We start from the raw sequence: 21,556 nt of genomic DNA, 5'->3' as shown, positions 1-21,556 counted from the left end.
CCGTGAGGGATGGCCGAGGACGGCCAAGAATGGATGCATGGCCCCACCCTGACCGGTCAGTTCTCAAGAAATCCGTTCACCCCAGCAAACTTGCCAGGCGGATTCACCAGAGGGCTGCCGCTGCCAGGGCTGCTTCTTGGCCTCGCCTTGGAAATCACTGATCACTTGAGAGCTATTCACGGTTTTGTTTCCACAAATAATTCATTCACACACCACGAGGTGGATTTGTCCTCCTTTGGCATCCGTCGTCCTACTTGAATACCTCCTTCTCCGAAGTCGGCAACATCACGTTAACAAACTTCATCATGTGGCAAAATGAGGAAGCAAATAACGAGCTGATCAGCCCCAGTTGAACTTCGAAAACTGGGACTTTGGTTTAGACGATGCTACTTGGAGCTCATGGAATCAATGGAATCAGTCAAACAGTCAAGCAAGTTTCTCGGGCAATACTCGACCTCTTGGATCTCAAGGTTCATTTCCCTACCCCCATGTACATGCCAGTACCGCCGCCGTCTACAAAACACCGGATCCTGATTTGGAAGAACCCAGCTTCAGCGGCTACATGGACTCAATATGGGGACTTGAGCGAGGGATCTCGACTGGAGATCAGCACGAGAATAATTTTGGTCACCCGGAGGCCGATGTGGAAACTGTGGATCAGCTGGATGACAGGCATAAAGGTGTTGAGATGTCTACGAGACGTGAAGTCACAGAAGGGAACGTCGACTTATACACCTGGCCAGGTGGCCATGACATGTTTCAGGTCGAAGATGATAAGTTGCAAGAGATCCAAGGCATGCCTATGGCGATTTCTGGAAGAACATCAGGCGTTGCAAGCGTTACACCTGAAAGACGCAGTGGGACAAATGAAAACATGAGTTCCGAGGAAGAAACCCTGTTGACCAAGCACACGCTACCAGGTGAGCTCCCGCATCAACATCCAGCGTTCAAACTGTCCCCGCTTCATCACTTCACATAATTTGGAGCAATATACTGATGCTTTTCTTTCCCAAAGGTGATCCTGGACTTGTTTCATGGAACCATATTGATGATGAAGTCCTGTTACAGTGGCTAGATGATGCAGCTGGGTTGTTGTCGAATAACATCCGCAACGATGAGAGCGCTCATCAGAGCGGAACGTCTTCCAGTACGTCGGCCATTATAAGGACACCTTCACATAGCACCAATTCATCGAGAGATGCGCGGCGGTCAAGTAATAATGGACTTACAACTTCTAAAGTCCTCCCTGGGCCCCCTCAAGATGCTGAATATGCCAATCTTGACGAGCCGTCTATAGCGTTTGGTGGAGATTCAGTACCCGTGGATGAGAAGCCGAATTCCTCCAAGCGCCGATACAATGCCGAAGAGCTAGAGAAGGTCAATAGCGTCAGGGCCAGCTCAGCATGCACTAGGTGTCAAGTCATGAAGGAAGCAGTAAGTCATTCTATGACTTGGAAATGTGCACTGTTGACCAAATCTCCTCAGTGCAGCGAAGATTCGACACCCGGTCCGTGTAGACGGTGCCAGGCCATAGAATCAAGCAGCAGGATATGGAAGACGCCATGCTTTCGAGGTCAATTAACAGCGGCCGAACTCTTCAGAACCGGTAAGTGCGTTGCTTCGCTAATTACTTCCACCGGCAACGCTCATGTCAACAGTTTCTCTGAACTTCCCTTTCGGATCAAAAAAAATCACACAGTGGCATGGAAAAGACCGTCGCCAAGTCGACTTATTCTATCCGCTGTCGAACGCGAAGGATCATGCATATGTACCACATCTCACTGTCAAGTGTCGCAGGTTTCGTCCTGGCTTTGGCGACGTCGTTACAAAGTCATACCCTACCCCGCAAGGACCGCGCATTCTCGACCTACCCCCCTTCTCTCTGATCGATCTACCTGCCATTCGCAATACCATGGCCCAATTTGTAGCTCATAACCTTGAGACCTTCGTCAATGAGCTCAAAGTTGGCGCTGTTGGAAAGTACTTCAGCGCCACATTTGACGAGATCATGCGATTAAGCAAGAGCGTAAGAATAATTTGCATCCCTATTGTCATGAAAGTGTTAATGATATCTAGAGCAACATGCTATTAACGTCTTTACATATCGCCTGTATGACCAGAATGCAATCGAGGAGCTTCGGTATTCGTGGCGAGGAAGACCTTGGCATCGAACTCGAGACCAGTCCACACTCCCCATATGTGGGCCGAAAGCCGATACCTGTCATGATCGATAGAGAAATGGACTTGATCTGGCGGTTCTTCGTGGAAAAGAAGCGGAAGATGGTTCTCTCGGAGCTGAAACGAAAGATCATGGCAAGAAAGCGGGTACATTGGCTTGAGATATACTTGACTGTGTTCGTCTTGATGACCAACCTTGAATTTTGTTACCAACACCAGGTGACAAAATTAAAACGACACCAAGCTGCTGCAGTAAGTACATTCAATACTACAAGTCAATTTTGCGACATAACTGACGGAACATAGCGGCCGGGAGAAGTCGTTGCATCTGCCCCTTCATTATCGATGCTAGATAAGTGGCAAGCTTCGGCGGAGAATATCATAGCTCACTTCGCTGTGATATCTCAAGGTCAGTATCCATTTACTCTAGATTGGTCGGTGGGGGAGAACAGCATCGCTGCGGGGCTGGACTCGACGTCAACGAAGTACATGGTGGACTTGGTCAAGACTTTGTCGACCATTGAATGTAAGACTTCTTCTGAGAAGCATTGAAGGCGAACGCTGATACCATATAACAGGGTCCGATTTCGAGAGAATAGACCCTGATGTAGCTCGTGTGCAACCTCTGTATTGGGTGTCTAAGATATTTCAACCTTCATTGGATCAGAAGTCAAGAGTCAAAGAGCCTCATAGCCACATGGATAGGCCAGGAATTTTATTCAGGGAAATATCTGGAAAGAGCGACACCTAGGATCTGCATATGCCCAACCGTGCCAGGACGGGAATAGAAATCATTTCGACTTGAGCTGAGAGATCTGGAAGAAGGAAAAACAAAGAATATAAAGAAATGACGCTGCATCCTGACTTGCTCAAGGGCTAAGTATATACGGGACTGGCGCAAGTGACCATGGAAACTCCTCCTCCTCGACATCGTGTTCATACATTCCCCTCACAACGGCATCAAGCGGGCCAGGCAACGGAAACTCGGACTCTTCATCCTTCAAGAACATCCGTAAGAGATGCCTGCGACATCCATTGAGATGCTCGCATTTGAACGCTTCTCTACCATGTAGAAGCGCCAGGTTATTCACGTACAGGATGTCGCCAGTCTTGAGTTCGAATGTCAGCCCGAATCTGCTTGCCAGTGCCTCCAAAACATCCAATGCTTCGATTTGCTTGTTGGTCAGTGGCTTCAGGCCGGCACGACGAGGGAAATCCGATAGGCCAATGAGTGGTCTTCGCTGGTAACTGAGGATTGTGCGGTCGTGTTCCTCGAAGAGCAACGGGCGATTGAAGCCGGTAGGGATTTTCGCAAATCTTTTCATGACATGTCAGTTATGCTGATGAGAAAGTCTTCTAAGGCCGTGGTTGATCTTACGTGTCCCATTCCCAGTCATCCTTCAAGATTCCGATCAGATCAGGGCGCTCCCGATATAAAGTTTCGAGGACCTTCTGTGCCGATGCAAGTCGTGAACGTCCGCCATTTGGGACGGAGTGAATGCTGTACAGACATAGGATATGTCCATTGTCGGTATGAAATGGCTACCCAGGTTAGTACTTGCCCTTCAGAGAACAGACAGTGACTTCCATTACCAGTGCTGAGTTCTGGTTGCTTGTACCAATCCATTTCCCACGATGTTTCTCCCGGTCCTCGTCTGAAGACAAGTCGATCACATGTGCTGAGTATACAGTCAGGATGTGTGCATAATGTTTCTCGGGTCATTTCCAGAGACTGACATAGAACTGGCCCACCAGGGAATTGGATAGCTCTCTTGTTACCAATATAACTAGAGATCCCAGCATACAACACGATATTCATATGGCTGTCATATTCACTCGGCTTCAACCCGCGCACAATGATGAATCCAAGTCCGTCACTCAGCTGCTCTCTCTCCAGTCGAATTCGCGGACCAAGTTTTGGAAGAGGGAAGGATGTCGGAGTGAGGAGACTGATCTGTCTTCTAGACGCTACGTGCAATATTAGATAATGATAAATCAGGAGTGGAGTTTGAGATTACCAATGTAATCTCTCGCAGCAAGTTCGACTTCAAGCTTCTCTTCGGCGGTCAAAACGATCAAGTACTGCCCTTCGTCAAGCTCGCTTCCAATCCAAGCCCGTGGCATCCCCTGTTCAATTTCAACAGCATGTTGGCTCAGGCGGGCTTTGAGATTTGCCAACTCTTTGTCCTTGACTGCAATGAGATCACTGTTGCAGTCGCCCAAGATCTCGCTGTCGTCGATGCGAGAGGGAGCCATTGGCTATTCTGGAACCGATACAGAAAATGAAGAAGATCCTAGTGTTTGTCAAAGATCTGTGGCAATGAGATCCTGCTGGGAGAAGTTTTCAAAAGAAGGAGATCTATAACATAGAACAACGAGAGGGCATCCGCCCACCCTGAACCTAACGCTCCTACCATCGCAAAACGTTTGAAGCAACGACAGAGCCTCAATCAATCAATACCTTTACGTCCATTGGCCAATCTCCACCCTTTCAAGCAGCCATCTTTTTCCCTACATGCGCTGATTACCCGCTGCAATCTTGGATCTTATTGGTGAGAAACATGCAGCAAGAGTGACACAAAGCATTTAGCCTGTGTTGAGACGAATCAGGAAGCAATTATACTTGCAGGTGTGACAACCTTTGGTATCCCTTGAAGTGAGCTGTCACTACCCCGCGATAGATGCATGCCATGTCCTCCGACACACACCTCGCGTTCTAATCTGAGTGATATTTCACATGCAAAACACTCTCCTCTATACAGTTTTGTAGAGCCCCTCTCGAGCCAAACGGAGCCACGAACAAGCACATGCAATTGTGAATCTACCCCTCTAGTCGGGCGTAATTGTAAGTCTGGGTTACCTACTGTCCATGCCAGCGACCCAACAACACCAATCAACACACTTGATCGATGGAGATGCAACTGAGAGAACATGCAGAACAATTACTTTACTGCACCATCAAACCTTCGGCATCTTTCTGATAGGGGAAAGACACAGTCTGCGTTCGAAACCTTGATTCAAGCACCGTCAGAAAGGTGCTAGTCCTCCTCTGCCCTATCATATTGACACCTTCACCGAGACAGAACCTCACAAGACGGTGCCCAGAGTTCTTGCTTGATGCATTTCTGCCTAACGGAATCTTCTGGACGAGTATTCGTTTCTTTTTCGATGCATGGCTGAAATTTTGGAGAAGCGCCCGGTCACAGTAGCATCCTCTAGGAAGTGCCTGTAACCTCTCAAAATAAGACCCTCTTTTTCTTGGTATAACACGAGCAGACTCCTACGGCAAGAGATTTCCTCTATTCAAACAACTCCCGGGGAAAGCATTTCGATCTCTAAAGTAGTACGTGTCCTCGTTGTTGCCATGACGCGTATTTACAAGTCATAGATCAGCACACCACCTGTCTAACGCGCTTTCAAATCTGGAACTTTGCTTGACTCAAATAGCAGTATGTACAATTACCCCATCACATTACATACTTACATCATCTCAGTACGGCAAAAACTCCATTCACGATGCCCGAAGAGAGTTCCCAAAGCGAGCGAGATATCATAGACTCCCAATGCAAGCGAAATGCAGATCAAGGCGACTGCGGAATGCCCGTCGAAGACCGCGAGTCAGATCCGAATGCCTTCGGCGATACCGTGACCAACGAAGAGTCAGGCCGCGGCCAGTCAGGTGGTTCAGTCGAGGAAGCACCATTGAAGGAGCATGATAGTGAGCAGCCTGCGGAGTGGGAGGAGGGGGAGCCGACGGAGGAATTTTATAGTAAGGGCGAAAATGAGGGGAAGCAGAAGTGGAGTAAGGATGGCGGGTATAATTAGTACTAGATGTGGATGATAGAGCAGAGTGCTAAATGTAGGGAACGGCCTAGTTAAGTTGACTATTTTTGGAGTGCGTCGAGAATGCAATTGATTATTGATGAAATTATTCTTGTCGCTTCTTACTTTGTTGACTTAATGTTGTGTGCGGATCTATGAGCAGGTACGATTGAGAATTAAACGTTTCGTCGCTGCTGTTGCAGGTACGTAACTGATCCGAGGGTTCAGCTAGGCAGAAGAGTGGCCACGTCATTGCGAGGCATTTTTCGATTGCTGAGGTCGTAATGCGTGGAGCACTACCTAGGGAGAGCCTGCGACACGGCTCAGAGGAGGGCGCCGTCACCGAAGAAGGGGGATCGAGGCCCAGAGTGGGAAATCGAGGGGTGATAGCTTCCCAACCGGTCGCACCGCCAGGACTCTCAGTCTCAGTCTCAGCTTCGGGGGCGGCCACGCCGACACTGGTGCACGAGGGCGGGTTTGAGCGAGAGGCGTCGACGGCGCATGATGCGAGGAGGAGCTGCCGGAGGGGTCGGCGTAAGTTTGTTGGCAGCGAGGAGTGAAGGCGGATGAAGGTCGAGGAGGGATGGGCGAGGTTTCTTATACCTCGCGAAAGCGGCGCCGGGCTCGTGTATGCGCCTTGCCAGATGCCGCGGTCACTAAACCTGAGGTGGCCAATACCATGCTGCAGATGAATCACTGTTCTGAAATCAGGCCTAACCATGCGCAGACGTGGCCTTCAACTCACCCAGACCTCCGGCCTTTCTTTGCATTCTTTGACGTCCCTGAACGAGGCTTCAACTTGGTACTGTAATGCACCTGCAATGTTCCCTTGCTCCTCTTGGGGAAGCGGTCTGAAATCTCATCCCATGATAAAACCCTCTCCTTTTAGTTGCCGTAGAAGTTCGTCATTATCGTACGAAAATCGCGAATTCCTGGCGGGCCTGCTTATAGCCCGCTCTTGCACAGGCAACCGTTCCGAGTCTCTCCTGTCCCTGCTACTAGAGACGCTCCTGGGAATGCCTTGTCTCTGCGATATTCTACTAGGTTCCGGTAAAAGTTCTTGAGAAAATGTGAGACAGTACACGACTTTCGATTCGATGGTCTTTAGTATCAAGTATCCATGGATGGGGATCTGTTCGCTCTGTTCGCTCTCCTGCATATTTACAGACGAGGTGGCTATAGTCGCTTGATATAACACGTTGGGGGAATGGGTAGAAGGGGTTTCTACATCGTTGTGTTCCATGTCTTTCGCTCGCTTGACCCGTTTCCGAGACCGTGGTGGGCGTCGTGTCTCGGAAGCTGCTGTATCGCTCATATCATCATAATATTCGTCGTTAGAATCGTCGGTGCCTCCATCGTCAACCATTCTTTGGTCAATGTCGCGGACCTCTTGTTCCTTGGCCGGAGCTACCAGTAGAGCGGCTAACTAGGTATATTCGAAATCGTTAGATTCGAGGGCGGCAGAAATAGGGCTAGTAGTACTAGGTGGCTGGGTGAGAGATGGCATGCGTATTCGCCTGCGGCGGACAACTTTGGTATCATCTCGTCGGCGACGATGCCTCGGCAGAAGGTCGTTCGTCGAATCTGACTAGTGGTGAGACGCTGCTACTAGGTATAGCTGTAGGGGTTGAGTGGAATCGTACTGACCATCTTATAGCACAGGAAGGGAAATATTGCTATCGGAGGCTGGATTTTCGCTAGAGATAGCAGACGACCCTAATGTCTTCGTAGAGTAGGTATCGGCACCGTCTTCATTATCGGACAAGACATCAATATCCTCCTCTTCCGCCCCCTTAGTAACATCGAGGCCACCATAGCTTGCACTCCCTTGTATCATCTCGGTATTGACCCGTTTGGGGCTAGCTTGGTGTGTAACGGACCCTTGGCCAGGGGAGGCTGACCTTGGAAGGCTAGCAGCAAGCTGGAGTCTTGCGCCATCGGCTAGACCGCTGTTACTATCGTTACTATTATCTTGATGGTCGGCGATAAGACGATTAGAAATATATACGGTTCCGGAGTCGAAGCCCTCACCGTCCACCATATCGCAATCTGTAATGTATGGAGAAGAGAAATCGCTTTTAGCTATAAGGTCGACTTCAAGATTGCTATAGTCGGTTTCCGACTCGGCGCTTACAGATTCGTCGTTACTGAGGATAATGGGATCTAGTATTCTGTAAGTATGAAGTCCTGGCCGAACTGGGAGACGTAGTATACTCACCTCGACTACTTTCTGCCGTAGAGCGACTAGAACTAGTAGGACTGCCACCTCGAGTACTATTGTCAACTATGTCTACCGCTATTCCACCGTAGCCCGGATCTATACTTGTTCGTTCCTTCTATTGGACGCCGGACAGGAGCTCGTCGATATCAATAAAGCCGTTACGGTCATTACCGTTTAGGTCCTCGCTTGCTAGTATACTCTTTCGCCATATGTCCAATAAGAGCTCCTTTACGTCCGGGAAGTCATTATTGTTATTGATATTACTGCGATTCGGAAGATTTCGTGAGGCTGTAAAGTCTTCTCTATACTATTAGAAGTTGCGATCCCTACGGTAAATTACGGTACATACCTGGTTTATTATTTCTATAGTACGGATCTGAAGTATACGTTTTCTTGCTCACGAGTATAGCGGTTTTATAGGCGGGAAGAGATGTAATAGTTCCCGGAGGGAGATATAAAGCCGTAATTATTCCCGGAAAACGAAGAGACTGGCTCCTTAAGGCCAAGGGGGGTTAGTAAAATACAATGTCGTCTATTATATATAAAGGATCGAGTGCTCGATTTTGCTCAGAAAGGTAGACTCTGAGAAAGAAACTCCTGGGTTTATATGGGAAATACTTTTGTGAGTCTCTATCCTCACTTATAGCGAACATAACATAGTCTATAAATATCTGAGCCAGGAAGGAACCGCATGCTACTGCCTGTATTTCCATCTCGTAAAAAAAAAAATAAACCCATAGCCCCTTATTACCGAATGTCCTCCAATTAAGCTACTCTCCCCCTCTTGTAAACCCTTGCATATCTCGCATAATCTCACCTATAATAATACCGAGAAGACTAAAATACTACCTATACTACTTCGTATATAAGAACCTTCTTAATATAAGGCATACCAAACCCGCAAGAGATGCGATTACCGTTTCCTTACCCTGCCTCAGACCACAGCTGCTACGTAATTCTCGGCAGAGCAAGATAGAAGCTAGCTACATCATCGTAAGGGATTTCTTGGATTAGTTAGATAACGTCGTATAGAGGATTTTCTGAAATTAGGCCTCTACTATCAGGGTTGACCGAGGAGCCCCTATCGGAAGGATTATATTAGTGCGACGGTCAGGAGCTATACTAGATTTGATACTCGTATCTCGGCCAATACAGTATAATCGAGGAGTGATCGCCGGTATAACAATCAAGGAAATCGAGTACAGAGTAGCAGATCGGGGACTTGGACTTCGAACAGTCTGTATTATAAGGGGATTCAGCTGCAGCAATACCGATAATAATGTATTACCAGTATATGGCGAGAGTAGAACGACGAGCGAGCAGTGGAATTGGCGGACCCGGTATCTTTCCTATTGGCGGGCTAAGTGGCAGAGGAAAGCTCAGCTCCGTTACTTGTTTACGGCCAGGCAGATTATATGCAAGCGCTACAGGCGGACTCTCTGATATCCGGTCTCAGGATCGAAAGGCATTTTCGCCACTGGGGCACACCCTTACGGCGATAATCAGGATCAGGCGGAGGGCTCGTATAGAGAGGAGAGGTAATATACCTCGAAGGCAGATAATAGGGGAAATTCGGACTCGGCGGGTTTTGAAGGTCATGTATAGATAAGGGGATTTGCAAGGTCGACGCTTTCCTGTAGTACTGCTTCGTCGGCCGGCTGAGCCATTACTTGAATTCGTACCATCCGTAGATGGGTCGAGCGGGGCGATCGTCGTACTGAGGGAGGAGGATTGGACCAGGTGGGTTAGTAGGCAGGAAAGGAGGCGGCAGGGAAGTATGGCCGAGAATGAGACTGCAACGAGGCAGGAGGCAGATTGCTGGTTACACGGGACAAGGGAGAAGGGAGTCGAAGTGGGAGCGTGAAGATAGTAAAGATGGAAGAGTTGAGACGGACGCCGATGGGGAGATGGTGCGGTTCTTATACGACGTTGGCAAAGCAGCGCCGCCCCGAAGCGAGCACGCCTTGCCTGAAGTGGTGGCGCTAAACCTGGATAGTAGCACGCCATCCCGCATGCAGCCCCGCCAAACCAGATCGAGGCGCGACCCCCGTTTTCCGCGCCCCGCTAACCGTCTCATCTTATACTGGAATAGAAATTGGGAGACTTGCATTAATAGTCGGACAGAAACGGAGTTTGGGAATTGTATTTTATTATGGCTTATTTGCGCTCGGAAAACGTGGCATTGTAGATTAGCTTTGGTATTATAGGGGCACGATATATATAAAAGGGAGTAGAAAACTTGGGGAGCCTCAGGCAACCATGGAACCCTGTACATATTCCTTGGGGCACACCTCACCAATTCTACATCTTCTTCTTCCCGAACCTTTTCTACCAGAGCATGTGACTAACAATTTCATGCCTTAGGCATAAAATAATGGTCTTAGTGCCTGAGGCAGCTACGGCACAGAACCCCTCATGACTAACCTGATGGCGCTACATTGTGTGGCTTTGCAAATATGCTGGGCACACTACAAGTTTTCAAATCCCCCGCCGACTCAACCCTTTATCTCCTTTGAGTTTTATTTCGGGAATGGTGCCAAGCCATGGCGGACTATACCCTCCAGGAGGACTACCGGAGTCGCTTTAAAGACTTTCAAACAGTCGAGATCCGTCGCGAGGCTCTGGTTCAGGCAAGGTCCTTATACTGTGACTGATCGCCAAACTAGCTCACAATACGCTACAGGAGGTTCTCGAAACCTTAGATATAGTCAAAGCACAGCTTGGTAATGTGACCAAAGAACGGGCGAGGGAGGTTGCAGTCCTTGAGGCCGATCTGGAGAGCGAGAGAGATGCCCGGCGCGGTTGGCAAGACAAGGCTACGACTTTACGCGAGCGGCTGTCGTCATTGGTACCATATCTTCCTAACAGGGTCTGTTCTCGGCGATTGATTTGTTGCCTATAGGAACAAGCGCGGTTTGTGGTTGTGTTAGTTGACGCGGATGCTGATATTTATCTTGTATGTCGAACTTCCCAGCTAAGGACTAGCTGACATTCGTCGATGCAGTTTCAAGAAAAGTATTTATCTTGCGGTATGCAAGGTGGTCAATCTGCCGCAGATGACTTCATGACCAAAGTTAGGGAGTATCTGGTGTCCCTTGGTCCTGCCATTAAGGACGCCAAGACAATTCCGGTGATTGTCAAAGCGTATGCCAATTTAAGCGGACTTGCTCAAGCGTGTATGCGAGATAAGAAGGTTGGCTCCGTGGGAGACATGAGACAATTTTGGTGCGGTTTTACGAGACGATATCCTCTGGTTGACTTCGTGGATGTTGGTGCTGGGAAGGAAGAGGCCGATAACAAGCTACGAGGTACGCCTCACCCAAACCTAATACAGGATACTGTTGACCGAGATTGGCCTATAGAAGTTCTAGCGTTTCATATTGTCAATCCTCAATGTGAGCATGTACTGCTCGCCTGTTGCCACGACGCGGGATACGTACCCGTTCTCAGGCAGTACGCGGCCCAAGCAACACTTTTTGAACGCATAACGTTGCTCTCGGCCGGGGTGGTCCGACCAGATATAGGCGATCTGGGGTTTCGGACAACACGTATCTTCGACTCATTGTTCGGCCACAGTGGATCCCCTAGAGTAACACCAACCGCTACAAATGGGAAGAATGCCCAAATGCCGCCAGTTACCGTGCAGCAAATAGTAGACCTTTTCACTAGGACACCTTCCCGCCCTCAGGAGAACCTAGTGAGCAACCCAGTGAGCAACCCAGTGAGCAATTCGGGAAGGTTACGACCAATAATCCGTAACAATTCTGGGAAGCGCATTGATAAGAAATTGAGTGTTGAGGAGAGTCTCATTCAAGCAATGAAGAAACGCAATTTGTGCAGTTGGCATTATCTGCGTGCCGACTGTTTGGCGAGTTCGTGCAAACGGAATCACTCGTACCCGAGACCGTTGAGTCCGGTCGAGTATGACGCTCAGTGGTGTATTGCCAGGCATGGTTTGTGTTATCGCCTGCGCAGAGGTAATAATTGTGATGATGCCCAGTGTATGTACGGCCACGGTCCTAGTTGAGCTATTGAATTGGCTTGTTGGGACCTGGAAACGTGGCACCTTTGTATCATAGCACGGGCTCAACAAACGTTATCGTGGAAGGCGCCAGTGGGTGGGCACTAGGAAGGAATGGAATCTGATATTCGATCCACCCATGATAACTTCCGATATTGCTACTCCATCTAAAGATCTCCCATCTTGCCTCGGTCTCCTGACCTAGCGCTTGAACAATAATGCCCCCAGCTTCCCTTGTTCGCAAATCTCATATGGAAGCTCAAGATACTCGTTAGATGGAATTATAAACAGAGAGGCCAGAGGTAGACTCGCCATTACTCAAGCATTACGGCGCCAAATCACCTGTAAAACTAATATACTGAAGAAGGCCCAAATTCATCCAAAGCCTTCCTTTCCGCCATCTGCACATCATCTTCCCCATTGCCATTATTCAAGTACAGCCGCGGGAGGTATTTTCGAATTTTTACGCATGATTAGGTCATAGAGTTTGAGGAATATAGGCCCGCGTTCACCATCCAATTGCACTCTCATGACAAGAGGCAGAGTGACATGTTCTAATGGTTCGATTATTTTAGCTGCGACGGTTGCGTTTGATGGCTTGGAAGGGAGATTTGATTCGAAGTTCCAAGGAATTCCGCTCCTTGTACGAGTATGGCTAGCTGTCCCGTAGTTAATTCTCAGCCGAGTCAGACGGTTCAACCAGGACGCGCCCTTCGTGAAGTTGGCTTGGTGTCGATAATAAAGACGTCCCAGAATCGAAGCAGCGAGGAGTGTGTTGTACAAGCTATGGTGATGAAGTTGATTTCACTCCGCCCAGGTACCAGCTACGCTTAACGAGGTAACTCGTAACTTGTGCAAGTGCAGCTAAACGGAGAAAAGTAATACCGAGGTGAAGATCTGGAAGGTTTGTGTTTTGCACAAAGGTCCGATACAAAGGACTACTACCAATCAAATTTCTTTTTCTGCTATGCCTTGCGAGGCGTGCAGCTGGACGCCTGAACGTCAATATCGTTGCCGTTACCATAGCTACATCAAGCTTTTCTATGGAGTCAGTAATCGAGGGGTGTAGTCTCCGGGTTCCCGGTTTGTCCTCAAAGAACGATCCAGTAACCCACCGAATTTCGAAGCCAGCAATATCCGATTCCTAAACGAAAAGACTCGATTCTAGTTCCCACTATCGTTGAGGATTGGAACGAAGATAATAATCGCTATTTCATGCTCACAAAGCGCATCCATGGCGAATCTCTCGATGCTGCGTTGCCAACTTTGTCCACAGTCGATAAAGAACGCATCGCGAAGCAAACGGCCGAATGCCTTCCGAGCTTCGCAAACTCCATTCACCACATATGCAGAGTATCGATGGACAATTAATATATTAGCTAGATATCCGCAATTCATGCTCTGCAGAATCATGGCAGTGAACAGTAAAGTGTATTTAGTATGCAAAAATTAGATAACAATACTGGGAAAATGGTAAGGAATAGAAGAATCAAGCTTGTAATCAATATGGGTGATGAAAAGTATTAGGAACACTTCACCGCTACTTCATAGTTTATGTACTAAGCATTCCCGACTGGCAGGTTCTATTCGCAAGGGGAGGCCGCCCTTCGTGAAGGGGAATATTCGTGGTTGGACTAGAACAGATAATTGCAGTCGGACGGGCGCGGCTACCGAGGCCCTCAACCCCTGTACTGCCAAAACCCCGATTTTTCATGACATTCCAGCTGGACAGGGTATTAAGCTAGTGCACAGCCCCATGGCGTTCGGTTCCAGGGCTTACTAAGCCTATTAGGGGCCTCAGGCCCCTAATTTCAACACGGTGCCCCGCAACCGCGTGTTATCGTCCTGTGGGTCAGCGAAGTATCTCGTTCACAGTATCTCGTTCACTTCGCCAACAAAGCAGCGAGTTTCGGATGGAGGCCTACAACTATCGGCCCCTAGACGTGAGCAGATGTCAATTACGGCTATTAAAAGTTGATAGAAGCTTGACCGCAACGTCAATAGTGCAATGCCATCTCGAGAATTTCGATCTCAACAATGCGCCGCGCTACACGGCACTTTCATACCGATGGTCATACTCGGAACCCGCTGACGCACGGCCGAAACTCGAGGCGATGGAAGAGGAGCAATTCCCACTGATTGTTGATGGAAAACTGCTACATGTCAGTGAGAACCTGGCGGACTTCCTCGAAGTCTTCCACGGTGATGCCAGGAACAAACCCAATTGGCTTTGGATCGATCAGATAAGCATTAACCAGAAGAATACGGTCGAGCGCAATCAGCAAGTCGGATTGATGTCCGACATCTACAGCCGGTGCCTATCTCTCATTATTTGGCTGGGAAAGGCATCGGCGCCAGCAGCGCAACTGTTTTGGAAAGACAGTGCTGCCAGGTTGTTACAAAACTCCTACTTTACTAGGATGTGGATCGTGCAGGAGATTTTGCTTGCTAAGAATATCGAGGTCTTAGGCGGTACCACATGGATCGACTGGAGGAACTTTGCAAGTGTGCCCCTCACAGTGTCGTCCGGCATACCCCTAGCGACATGTAGCCTTCTTGATCGAGCACAAAGCTATTTGCGTGGCTCTACCGGCCTGGGAGCGCTGCTAATCGACTTTGGCATGAACCAATACACTGATCCTCGAGATCGCGTGTACGGACTATTGGGGCTCGTCAGAAAAGAGCAGCGCCCCGAGATCGATTACTCGAAGACGTTGTGGGAGGTGTTTCTCGATACCATATTGATCCTGTGCAACGCACGGTACGACCATCATTTCAACTGTGTACTGGCACTTTCAGGACTGGCCATGTCTTTCAGTATCGCAGACTGCCCGCAGCACCTGGACCCCGCAGAGCTAACGAAGCCCTTTGATCTGTCGGCACTCCTGCTTGAAATGCGACACGTAGCCGATGGCGGTGCGTACAATAACAGGGAAATACCTCCCGGCCCGAAGAAGATGGTCGCGATTGGAATACACGACGGACAGTGGTGGTTTGAGTTCCTTGACAAAGAGGAAAATAAGATGAGGATATACGCCGAAGCCCAAACAAGGGTGCCATCTGAGCTCGCGAACAAGCTGGGCTGGTTCAATAAGTACAGATAATGTACGAGTCATTTACAAAGCGAATCGTTGACTTCCCGCTTGCAGCGAGTAAAGGGAGATGACAGGTCCCCACGATGCAAATAGGATACTCACAACATGGCTGTCTGCTATGATTGGATTTCTTTCGCAGCGTTTTCAAAGAGTTCGGGAGGGTGAAAATCATCGAACGGCTTGATAACAGCGTCACGGCTGCCAACAACGATGCACAAATGAGTTGAAACGAATGCCCACGTCCTAATTGAAGCTTGGCGCTGGTTGGCTGAGCCGCTGAGGTTTGCAGAGGGTAAGCTTATGACACAGGAGAAGGATGATCTAAGGGGTCGAGGAATTCAGAGGTTAGACTAGGACTAGCCTGACCAGTATGGCCAACTTGGCTTCGACATACCGGAACCAGGGCTGCTATAATGAGAGCCTGGAACTAGTGGTTACATGTGTCTATTTGCGGGAGAAAGTACTTGGCATAGGCCACCCTTATACTGTCTCTTCTCTCACAACATTAGGTACGTGGCAGGCAGAGCAAGCAACAGTGTGTCAAATAATTTAATTAATTATAATTATTGGCCGGTAATCAAATTAAATTAAGTCAGAATCGTAGTAATCAAATTATAATTAATTATTTGCTTAATTTAATTAAATATAATTAATTGCTGGGTCACGTGTTATTATACGTAACTATAATAATAATATAAATATTATAGTACAAAAGTAAAGCGTATTTTACCCTAATTTAGATATCGCCTTATTATTATAGGCTTAATAGCTAGTATCCCGCCTTTACTCGCTTTATGTGATGTGTGCAGGGTCGCACGTGACTTAAGGGCATGTAACGAACCTCGGATATCGCGGGTGTTAATTAGGGAGATTAGAGGCCCTTTGACTTCATAACCAACTACTATTTATATTATAAGTATTAGGCTTACAAATCACTAATTATATATATGTTATCGGGGCCTCCTATTTAGAGGGGGCTTCCCTGGACCTTATAGGAGGAATAGAGATTAGTTCTATACTGAATTTAATACTATGGTTTTATAACTTACTAATTCATTCTATTATCTTATTACCTACTAATAAATATCTTATAAGCTAATCTCTCTACCCTTAAAGAAGGTAGTTTAATAAGTAATTATATCTCGAAATCTGCAAAATATATAACTCTTTACTAAAGCTATTCCTATAAAGGAAATTAACCAGATTAACCCTAATACGGGTAATAGTAAAGGCTTGTCTAATACTTTTAATAGGGCTCCTTAGGAGCCTTCGAGAGCCAGTAATAATAACAGAAATAATCCCGGTAATAATTAAGATACCGAGATTAATACCTAAATTACTACTACTCAAGCTACGGAATAGGGCTTATATACTAAAGTTAAAGCACTTTAATAAAAGCAAGAATTAGTAAATATAATTAACTAATATATCCTATAGTTAGAATAATATAAAAGTACTCTTAGGAATACCTTATAGTTTATTATATCTTATAAAAATTCTATTTATAAGTTCATTCTATTTTCCTTAGTAATTCTTACTAGAGAACTTCCTGAAATGGAATTAGAACTTATTTCCTTTCCTAATATAATAAGCTTTAAAAATAATCTCAATATTATTTATTAGAAGCTATTATATAATATCCTAAAGATATATTTAGACTAAGAAAAGCTTTTTAAGGTCCAAATACCTGACTTATATTATAGAAAGTTTCTTAAAAAATAGAGAATATTTATATTTTTCTAGGAAATAGTTTTTAGGACCTAATCTTAGACTTATAATAAATACTTTTCTAAAGTTAACTTTACTATAAGTACTCTTAGAAATAAATCTTATAATATTTAAAAGGCTATAATAAAATAAAGCCTATTATTATATAAGGTTTATTAGAAGTAATTTAAGGCCTACTTAGCTAATATATTCTAAGTACCTTAAATCCGTTAATAAGATACCTTTAAGAAACTCTAAGATTTTTATTAGAAAGATAATAAGATAGTTATTAAGTTATATATTCGGATAATTAGTTTTAAAGTTAACTAGAACTTATATCCTAAAAGAAACCGGGTCCGGACTCTTAATACTACTTTATTTAATTATAAGACTTATTAAATACTTATATTTATTCTTTTAGGAAATAAGATAATATCTATTTCCAAATAACTTAAAAAAGCTCAAAAAACAAAATATATTACTTATCCTAAATTAAGAAAAGTAAAGATAAAGAAATCTAGTAAAAGTAACTCTATTCCTAAAGATTCTAACTTAGTAAATTCTAATTTATAAGGCTATTAAAAAAGAAAGAATAAGTTCTAAAGATTATATAAGAAATCCTTAGATAATACTTTGGCCTTTTTAAGGCCTTAATAAAATACTAGTTCTATTTTAGGTATAGTTTATTAGACTTATAAATAGAAAAAATACTTCTTAGGAAATATAAAATATTCTAAATATACTAAATAGGCTTAATAGAACCCTAATAAGGCCAAAACTATAGAAGAATTAAAATATTTATAAAAGCAAATTAATACTATAATTATAGAGAAATACTTTAGAAAAGACTTTTTTAAGAAATAAGAAAAAGAAAAGGCTAAATCTTAAATATTAATAATTTTAGCTATAATAAAAAAGATATATTATTTTATATAACTATTTAAATAAGATTAATATAGCCAGAAATAGATATCTTAGAGATATATAATAGATTTAGTAATACCGGATTAGATTATAACTTCCTTAATAATAATTAGGCTTAAAGCCGGGGCTTTATTACCTTAGCTAAATATAATTAAGAATTTATAACTTTTTATAAGAACTAATTTAAGATCTATTAAGCCTATAATCTTAAGGTATTTATTATAAATAATTATAATAAGATATATTCTTTTAAGCTCTAGTTCTATAAATATAAAAATATTAGCTCTTATAGCCTTATTTTTAGTATAGAATTTTATAAAGTAATTCTTATATAATATATAGACTATATTAAGAAATAATAGATATATATACTTATATAGCCTAATAATATTAAGATCCTAATACTAAAAGAATTTAATAAGGAGTTTAACTAGTACCCTAAACTAGTACCTCAAGTCTTATTCTTAACTAAAGGCAAATATAACTATTCTAAATAGTAGACTTTATATATTTATAATAATTACTAGATCTCTACTTTATTATATAGTTCTAGTAATACTAAATAGGAGTTTTTAATATAATAAATTAATACTTTCCGGAAAAAGGCCTTAGAAATACTTATTTATTTCCGAAATAATAAATATAAAGACTTTTTAGAGGTTTTTAATTCTAATAAAGCTTTGAAACTTCCTAATCTTAGTAATATTAAATACTCTATTAATATAAATAATATAGTCCCGTATAGGCCTTTATATAATTTATTAGAAACCTAACTAGAAGTATTATATCTATATTTATAAGATATATTTTATAAATATTAGATAAGACCTAGTAAAAGCCTAATAAAAATACTTATTTTTTTTATTTCTAAGAAAAATAGAAAACTATATCTTTATATTAATTATTATAAACTTAACTAAGTTATAATTAAGAATTAGTATTTACTTTCTTTTATTAATAAGATCCTTAACTAATTCTAAGAAACTAAGATTTTTATAAAGCTAAATCTTAAAAATATATATTATTAGATAAGAATTTATAAAGAATATAAATAGAAAATAGCTTTTAGAACCTACTATAACTATTTTAAATATCTTATAATACTTTTTAGACTAGCTAATATACTAGTTATATTTTAAATATATATTAATATTATATTTATAAAACTTCTAGATTATTTTATAGTTATTTATTTAGATAATATTTTTATTTACTTCTAAAATAAGAATAAATACTATAATTATATTTACTAGATATTTACTAGGCTATATAAAAATAACTTATTTTATAAACTTAGTAAATACGAGTTTAATATTAAGGAAGTTAAATTTTTGGGCTTTTTTATTAGAATAGAAGATATTTATATAAATCCTAAATAGGTTTATAATATTATTAAATAGCTAGAACTAGAATTATTTTATAATATTTAAGTATTTCTTGGATTTATTAATTTCTATTATAGGTTTATTTACTATTATTTTCAGGTAACTATAGGCTTAATAAACCTTTTAAAAAGAATAGAAAAGGGCCAGAAATCCGGTTCCTTTATATAGATAAATAAAGTAGCTAAAAGCTTTAAAACTTTAAAAAAAGCTTTTATTATAATACCTATTCTAGTTTATTTTAATTCTTTTAAGAAAATTCATATTAAAACTAATATATTAAAATTCGTAATTACTAGTATTATTTTATAATAAGTTAATTCTAGTAATAGCCCGAAAAAATACTAGTATTTAATAGTATTCTAATTTCGGAAATTTTCTGGAACCAAATATAATTATAGTACCTATAATAAAAAGCTACTTATAATTATTAAAGCCTTTAAATATTAGTACTATTATCTTAAAGGATTTAGGTTTATAATTAAGGTTATTATAGACTATAATAATCTCTAATACTTTATAGAAATAAAGTATCTAGAAAGCTATTAAGTATATTAGGTAATATATAATTTTAATATTATTTATTATAGAAATACCTTAAACCTAGTAAATAAATCTAGTAAAAGATCTAATTATAAAAAAGGTTCTATTAATATAACTTGGCTTCTAATCTTTTAGAATAAGCTAAAGAAAGCTTTTATAATTGTGATTTAGAGGTTCTTATAGATATCTAAAGAGTTCTCTTTTTAAAATAGATATTATTTAATACTTATTATATCTATAATAATTAAAAAGAAATATTTATTATAAAATAAGTAAATAAATTATTTTATAGATTCTTTAACTATAGAATTAGTTAAGAAGCAAGATATAGGGAAATACTTTAAAGGCTTTACTATTATAACTAAAGTAATAGGGGTATTTATAACTATATTACTTAATAAAACTAAAGACTTCTTAGTTTCCCGAGTTTTTAAATTAGATAATTATAAATACCTAATTCCCTATATATAAATATATATAGTTACTAAAAGAGCTATAGTACTAGTTCCTTTATCTAAATTCTTTCTAGATATTATTTAGGTAATTTAGAAAAATAATTCTTAATATTAGAATATTATAAAATAGAGGCTTAATAAGAAAAATATTAAAAGAAAAGAAATCTGGAAAAATAATTCGGGCTTATTTAGGTATTATTTAAGAATTATTATATCTAATAATTCTACTTTATATTAAATTATAAAGCTTTATTATAATAACCTAATAGCTAGATACTATAGAATAGAAAAGATTCTCGAGCTCCTTAAAAGGTTCTAGTATTAGAAGAATATAAAAAAAGATATTTATAATTATTATTAAAAATATAATATTTACTAAAAAGTTAAGATAAAGAAATATTTATTATATAATTTACTTAGTAATTTACTATAGCCTAAAAGACCCTAGAATAAGATCTTTATAGATTTTATTATAGGTCTACTACTATATAAGAATCCGGTAAAAGGTTCTAATTTTAATATAATTCTTATAATTATTAACTAATACTCTAAAATAGTAAGATATATTATATATTATAAGACTATTAATTTTCTAGAGCTTACTAAAATAATATAGGAATATGTTTTCTTAATCTTTAGCTCTTCTAATAAAATTATTTCTAACTAAAAAATAGTATTTACTAGCTAGTTCTAGTTTACTTTTTACTTTTATTTAATATATAAATAGTATTTAAATATAGCTTATTATTCTTAGATAAATAATTAGATAAAAAAGCAAAACTAGGCTCTAAAATACTATTTAAGATATTATTATAATATCTAAAAAAATAACTAGTTTAAGAAATTATCTTTTATAGAATTTATATATAATAATTCAAAATATTAGATTTTATAAAATATATCTTTCTATATATATTATAGATATTATTCTTAATTTCTATAAAATCCTAAAAATAGAATTATAGAAAAGATACTAGTTATATATAAGAGGCTAGAAATCCTTAAAATAAAATAAAAAAAGTTTAAGAATTTATAATATTATATATAAAATAACTAGAAAACCTATTATAATAAATACTAGTTAGCTAAATATTACTTTAAAAGAACCTAGATAATACTATTAATAAGAAATATTAAACTTAAAATAGGAAAGCTTAAATTAAAATTTATAGGTTTATTTAGAATCCTTAAATATATTAGTAATTTAG

General features: G+C 41.3%; 9 protein-coding genes across 9 annotated transcripts; 6 read left to right on the top strand and 3 right to left on the bottom strand.

The window, feature by feature from the left end:
- Positions 1-89: 89 nt before the first annotated feature.
- Positions 90-2,988, top strand: K444DRAFT_206129 (uncharacterized protein). The gene is made up of 7 exons (XM_024871044.1): positions 90-920; positions 1,016-1,434; positions 1,486-1,606; positions 1,659-2,026; positions 2,077-2,430; positions 2,485-2,704; positions 2,757-2,988. Exons 1-7 carry the CDS (start codon positions 563-565, stop codon positions 2,927-2,929), a joined length of 2,013 nt encoding a protein of 670 aa, XP_024741709.1. The 5' UTR covers positions 90-562; the 3' UTR covers positions 2,930-2,988.
- K444DRAFT_582279 (Clavaminate synthase-like protein) lies at positions 2,627-4,562 on the bottom strand. Its single transcript, XM_024877786.1, has 6 exons — positions 4,197-4,562; positions 3,916-4,146; positions 3,772-3,857; positions 3,557-3,720; positions 2,757-3,495; positions 2,627-2,704 (listed from the first exon to the last, which is right to left on the bottom strand). The coding sequence occupies exons 1-5, from the start codon at positions 4,432-4,434 to the stop codon at positions 3,048-3,050; spliced, it is 1,167 nt and encodes a 388-aa protein (XP_024741708.1). The 5' UTR covers positions 4,435-4,562; the 3' UTR covers positions 2,627-2,704; positions 2,757-3,047.
- A 799-nt stretch (positions 4,563-5,361) lies between these two features.
- K444DRAFT_206146 (uncharacterized protein) lies at positions 5,362-6,055 on the top strand. The gene is made up of 3 exons (XM_024871045.1): positions 5,362-5,521; positions 5,567-5,627; positions 5,673-6,055. Exon 3 carries the CDS (start codon positions 5,695-5,697, stop codon positions 6,001-6,003), a length of 309 nt encoding a protein of 102 aa, XP_024741707.1. The 5' UTR covers positions 5,362-5,521; positions 5,567-5,627; positions 5,673-5,694; the 3' UTR covers positions 6,004-6,055.
- Positions 6,055-6,964, bottom strand: K444DRAFT_206154 (uncharacterized protein). The gene has a single exon (XM_024871046.1). The coding sequence runs from the start codon at positions 6,719-6,721 to the stop codon at positions 6,107-6,109; it is 615 nt and encodes a 204-aa protein (XP_024741706.1). The 5' UTR covers positions 6,722-6,964; the 3' UTR covers positions 6,055-6,106.
- K444DRAFT_660009 (uncharacterized protein) lies at positions 6,854-8,608 on the bottom strand. Its single transcript, XM_024886419.1, has 4 exons — positions 8,393-8,608; positions 8,219-8,259; positions 7,661-8,163; positions 6,854-7,426 (listed from the first exon to the last, which is right to left on the bottom strand). The coding sequence occupies exons 1-4, from the start codon at positions 8,428-8,430 to the stop codon at positions 6,860-6,862; spliced, it is 1,149 nt and encodes a 382-aa protein (XP_024741705.1). The 5' UTR covers positions 8,431-8,608; the 3' UTR covers positions 6,854-6,859.
- Positions 8,609-10,692: 2,084 nt separating this feature from the next.
- K444DRAFT_554117 (uncharacterized protein) lies at positions 10,693-12,421 on the top strand. The gene is made up of 5 exons (XM_024876638.1): positions 10,693-10,851; positions 10,905-11,069; positions 11,124-11,177; positions 11,226-11,529; positions 11,584-12,421. Exons 1-5 carry the CDS (start codon positions 10,765-10,767, stop codon positions 12,246-12,248), a joined length of 1,275 nt encoding a protein of 424 aa, XP_024741704.1. The 5' UTR covers positions 10,693-10,764; the 3' UTR covers positions 12,249-12,421.
- A 744-nt stretch (positions 12,422-13,165) lies between these two features.
- K444DRAFT_705348 (uncharacterized protein) lies at positions 13,166-13,559 on the top strand (the record flags this gene model as incomplete). Its single annotated transcript, XM_024888106.1, has 1 exon — positions 13,166-13,559. A coding segment is annotated over one exon (225 nt), but the record flags the coding sequence as incomplete, so codon positions are not given.
- Positions 13,560-14,155: 596 nt separating this feature from the next.
- K444DRAFT_520108 (uncharacterized protein) lies at positions 14,156-14,695 on the top strand (the record flags this gene model as incomplete). Its single annotated transcript, XM_024874019.1, has 1 exon — positions 14,156-14,695. A coding segment is annotated over one exon (540 nt), but the record flags the coding sequence as incomplete, so codon positions are not given.
- Positions 14,696-15,527: 832 nt separating this feature from the next.
- Positions 15,528-15,912, top strand: K444DRAFT_206089 (uncharacterized protein). The gene has a single exon (XM_024871043.1). The coding sequence runs from the start codon at positions 15,708-15,710 to the stop codon at positions 15,888-15,890; it is 183 nt and encodes a 60-aa protein (XP_024741701.1). The 5' UTR covers positions 15,528-15,707; the 3' UTR covers positions 15,891-15,912.
- The last annotated feature ends 5,644 nt before the right edge of the window (positions 15,913-21,556 follow it).

The sequence above is a fragment of the Hyaloscypha bicolor genome (genome assembly GCF_002865645.1).
Source record: "Hyaloscypha bicolor E unplaced genomic scaffold K444scaffold_17, whole genome shotgun sequence".
Classification (NCBI taxonomy): domain Eukaryota; kingdom Fungi; phylum Ascomycota; class Leotiomycetes; order Helotiales; family Hyaloscyphaceae; genus Hyaloscypha; species Hyaloscypha bicolor.
Note: the sequence above shows the minus strand (reverse complement) of the source record. Positions and strands in the feature narration are given on the sequence as shown.

Excerpts from the sequence above, each read along its gene's own strand:
- K444DRAFT_206146 (XM_024871045.1), top strand. The coding sequence starts at position 5,695 with ATGCCCGAAGAGAGTTCCCAAAGCGAGCGAGATATCATAGACTCCCAA.
- K444DRAFT_206129 (XM_024871044.1), top strand. The coding sequence starts at position 563 with ATGGACTCAATATGGGGACTTGAGCGAGGGATCTCGACTGGAGATCAG. Across the intron at positions 1,607-1,658 it reads GGCCGAACTCTTCAGAACCG|TTTCTCTGAACTTCCCTTTC; the intron begins GTAAGTGCGTTG and ends TCATGTCAACAG. Across the intron at positions 2,431-2,484 it reads AACGACACCAAGCTGCTGCA|CGGCCGGGAGAAGTCGTTGC; the intron begins GTAAGTACATTC and ends GACGGAACATAG.
- K444DRAFT_206089 (XM_024871043.1), top strand. The coding sequence starts at position 15,708 with ATGGCCAACTTGGCTTCGACATACCGGAACCAGGGCTGCTATAATGAG.
- K444DRAFT_554117 (XM_024876638.1), top strand. The coding sequence starts at position 10,765 with ATGGCGGACTATACCCTCCAGGAGGACTACCGGAGTCGCTTTAAAGAC. Across the intron at positions 10,852-10,904 it reads GTCGCGAGGCTCTGGTTCAG|GAGGTTCTCGAAACCTTAGA; the intron begins GCAAGGTCCTTA and ends AATACGCTACAG. Across the intron at positions 11,530-11,583 it reads GGCCGATAACAAGCTACGAG|AAGTTCTAGCGTTTCATATT; the intron begins GTACGCCTCACC and ends ATTGGCCTATAG.
- K444DRAFT_582279 (XM_024877786.1), bottom strand. The coding sequence starts at position 4,434 with ATGGCTCCCTCTCGCATCGACGACAGCGAGATCTTGGGCGACTGCAAC. Across the intron at positions 3,721-3,771 it reads GCAACCAGAACTCAGCACTG|CCATTTCATACCGACAATGG; the intron begins GTAATGGAAGTC and ends TAACCTGGGTAG. Across the intron at positions 3,496-3,556 it reads GATGACTGGGAATGGGACAC|ATTTGCGAAAATCCCTACCG; the intron begins GTAAGATCAACC and ends TGTCATGAAAAG.
- K444DRAFT_206154 (XM_024871046.1), bottom strand. The coding sequence starts at position 6,721 with ATGGTTAGGCCTGATTTCAGAACAGTGATTCATCTGCAGCATGGTATT.
- K444DRAFT_660009 (XM_024886419.1), bottom strand. The coding sequence starts at position 8,430 with ATGGCGAAAGAGTATACTAGCAAGCGAGGACCTAAACG. Across the intron at positions 8,260-8,392 it reads AGCAAGCGAGGACCTAAACG|TCCTACTAGTTCTAGTCGCT; the intron begins GTAATGACCGTA and ends TCGAGGTGGCAG. Across the intron at positions 8,164-8,218 it reads TACGGCAGAAAGTAGTCGAG|ATCCCATTATCCTCAGTAAC; the intron begins GTGAGTATACTA and ends ACAGAATACTAG.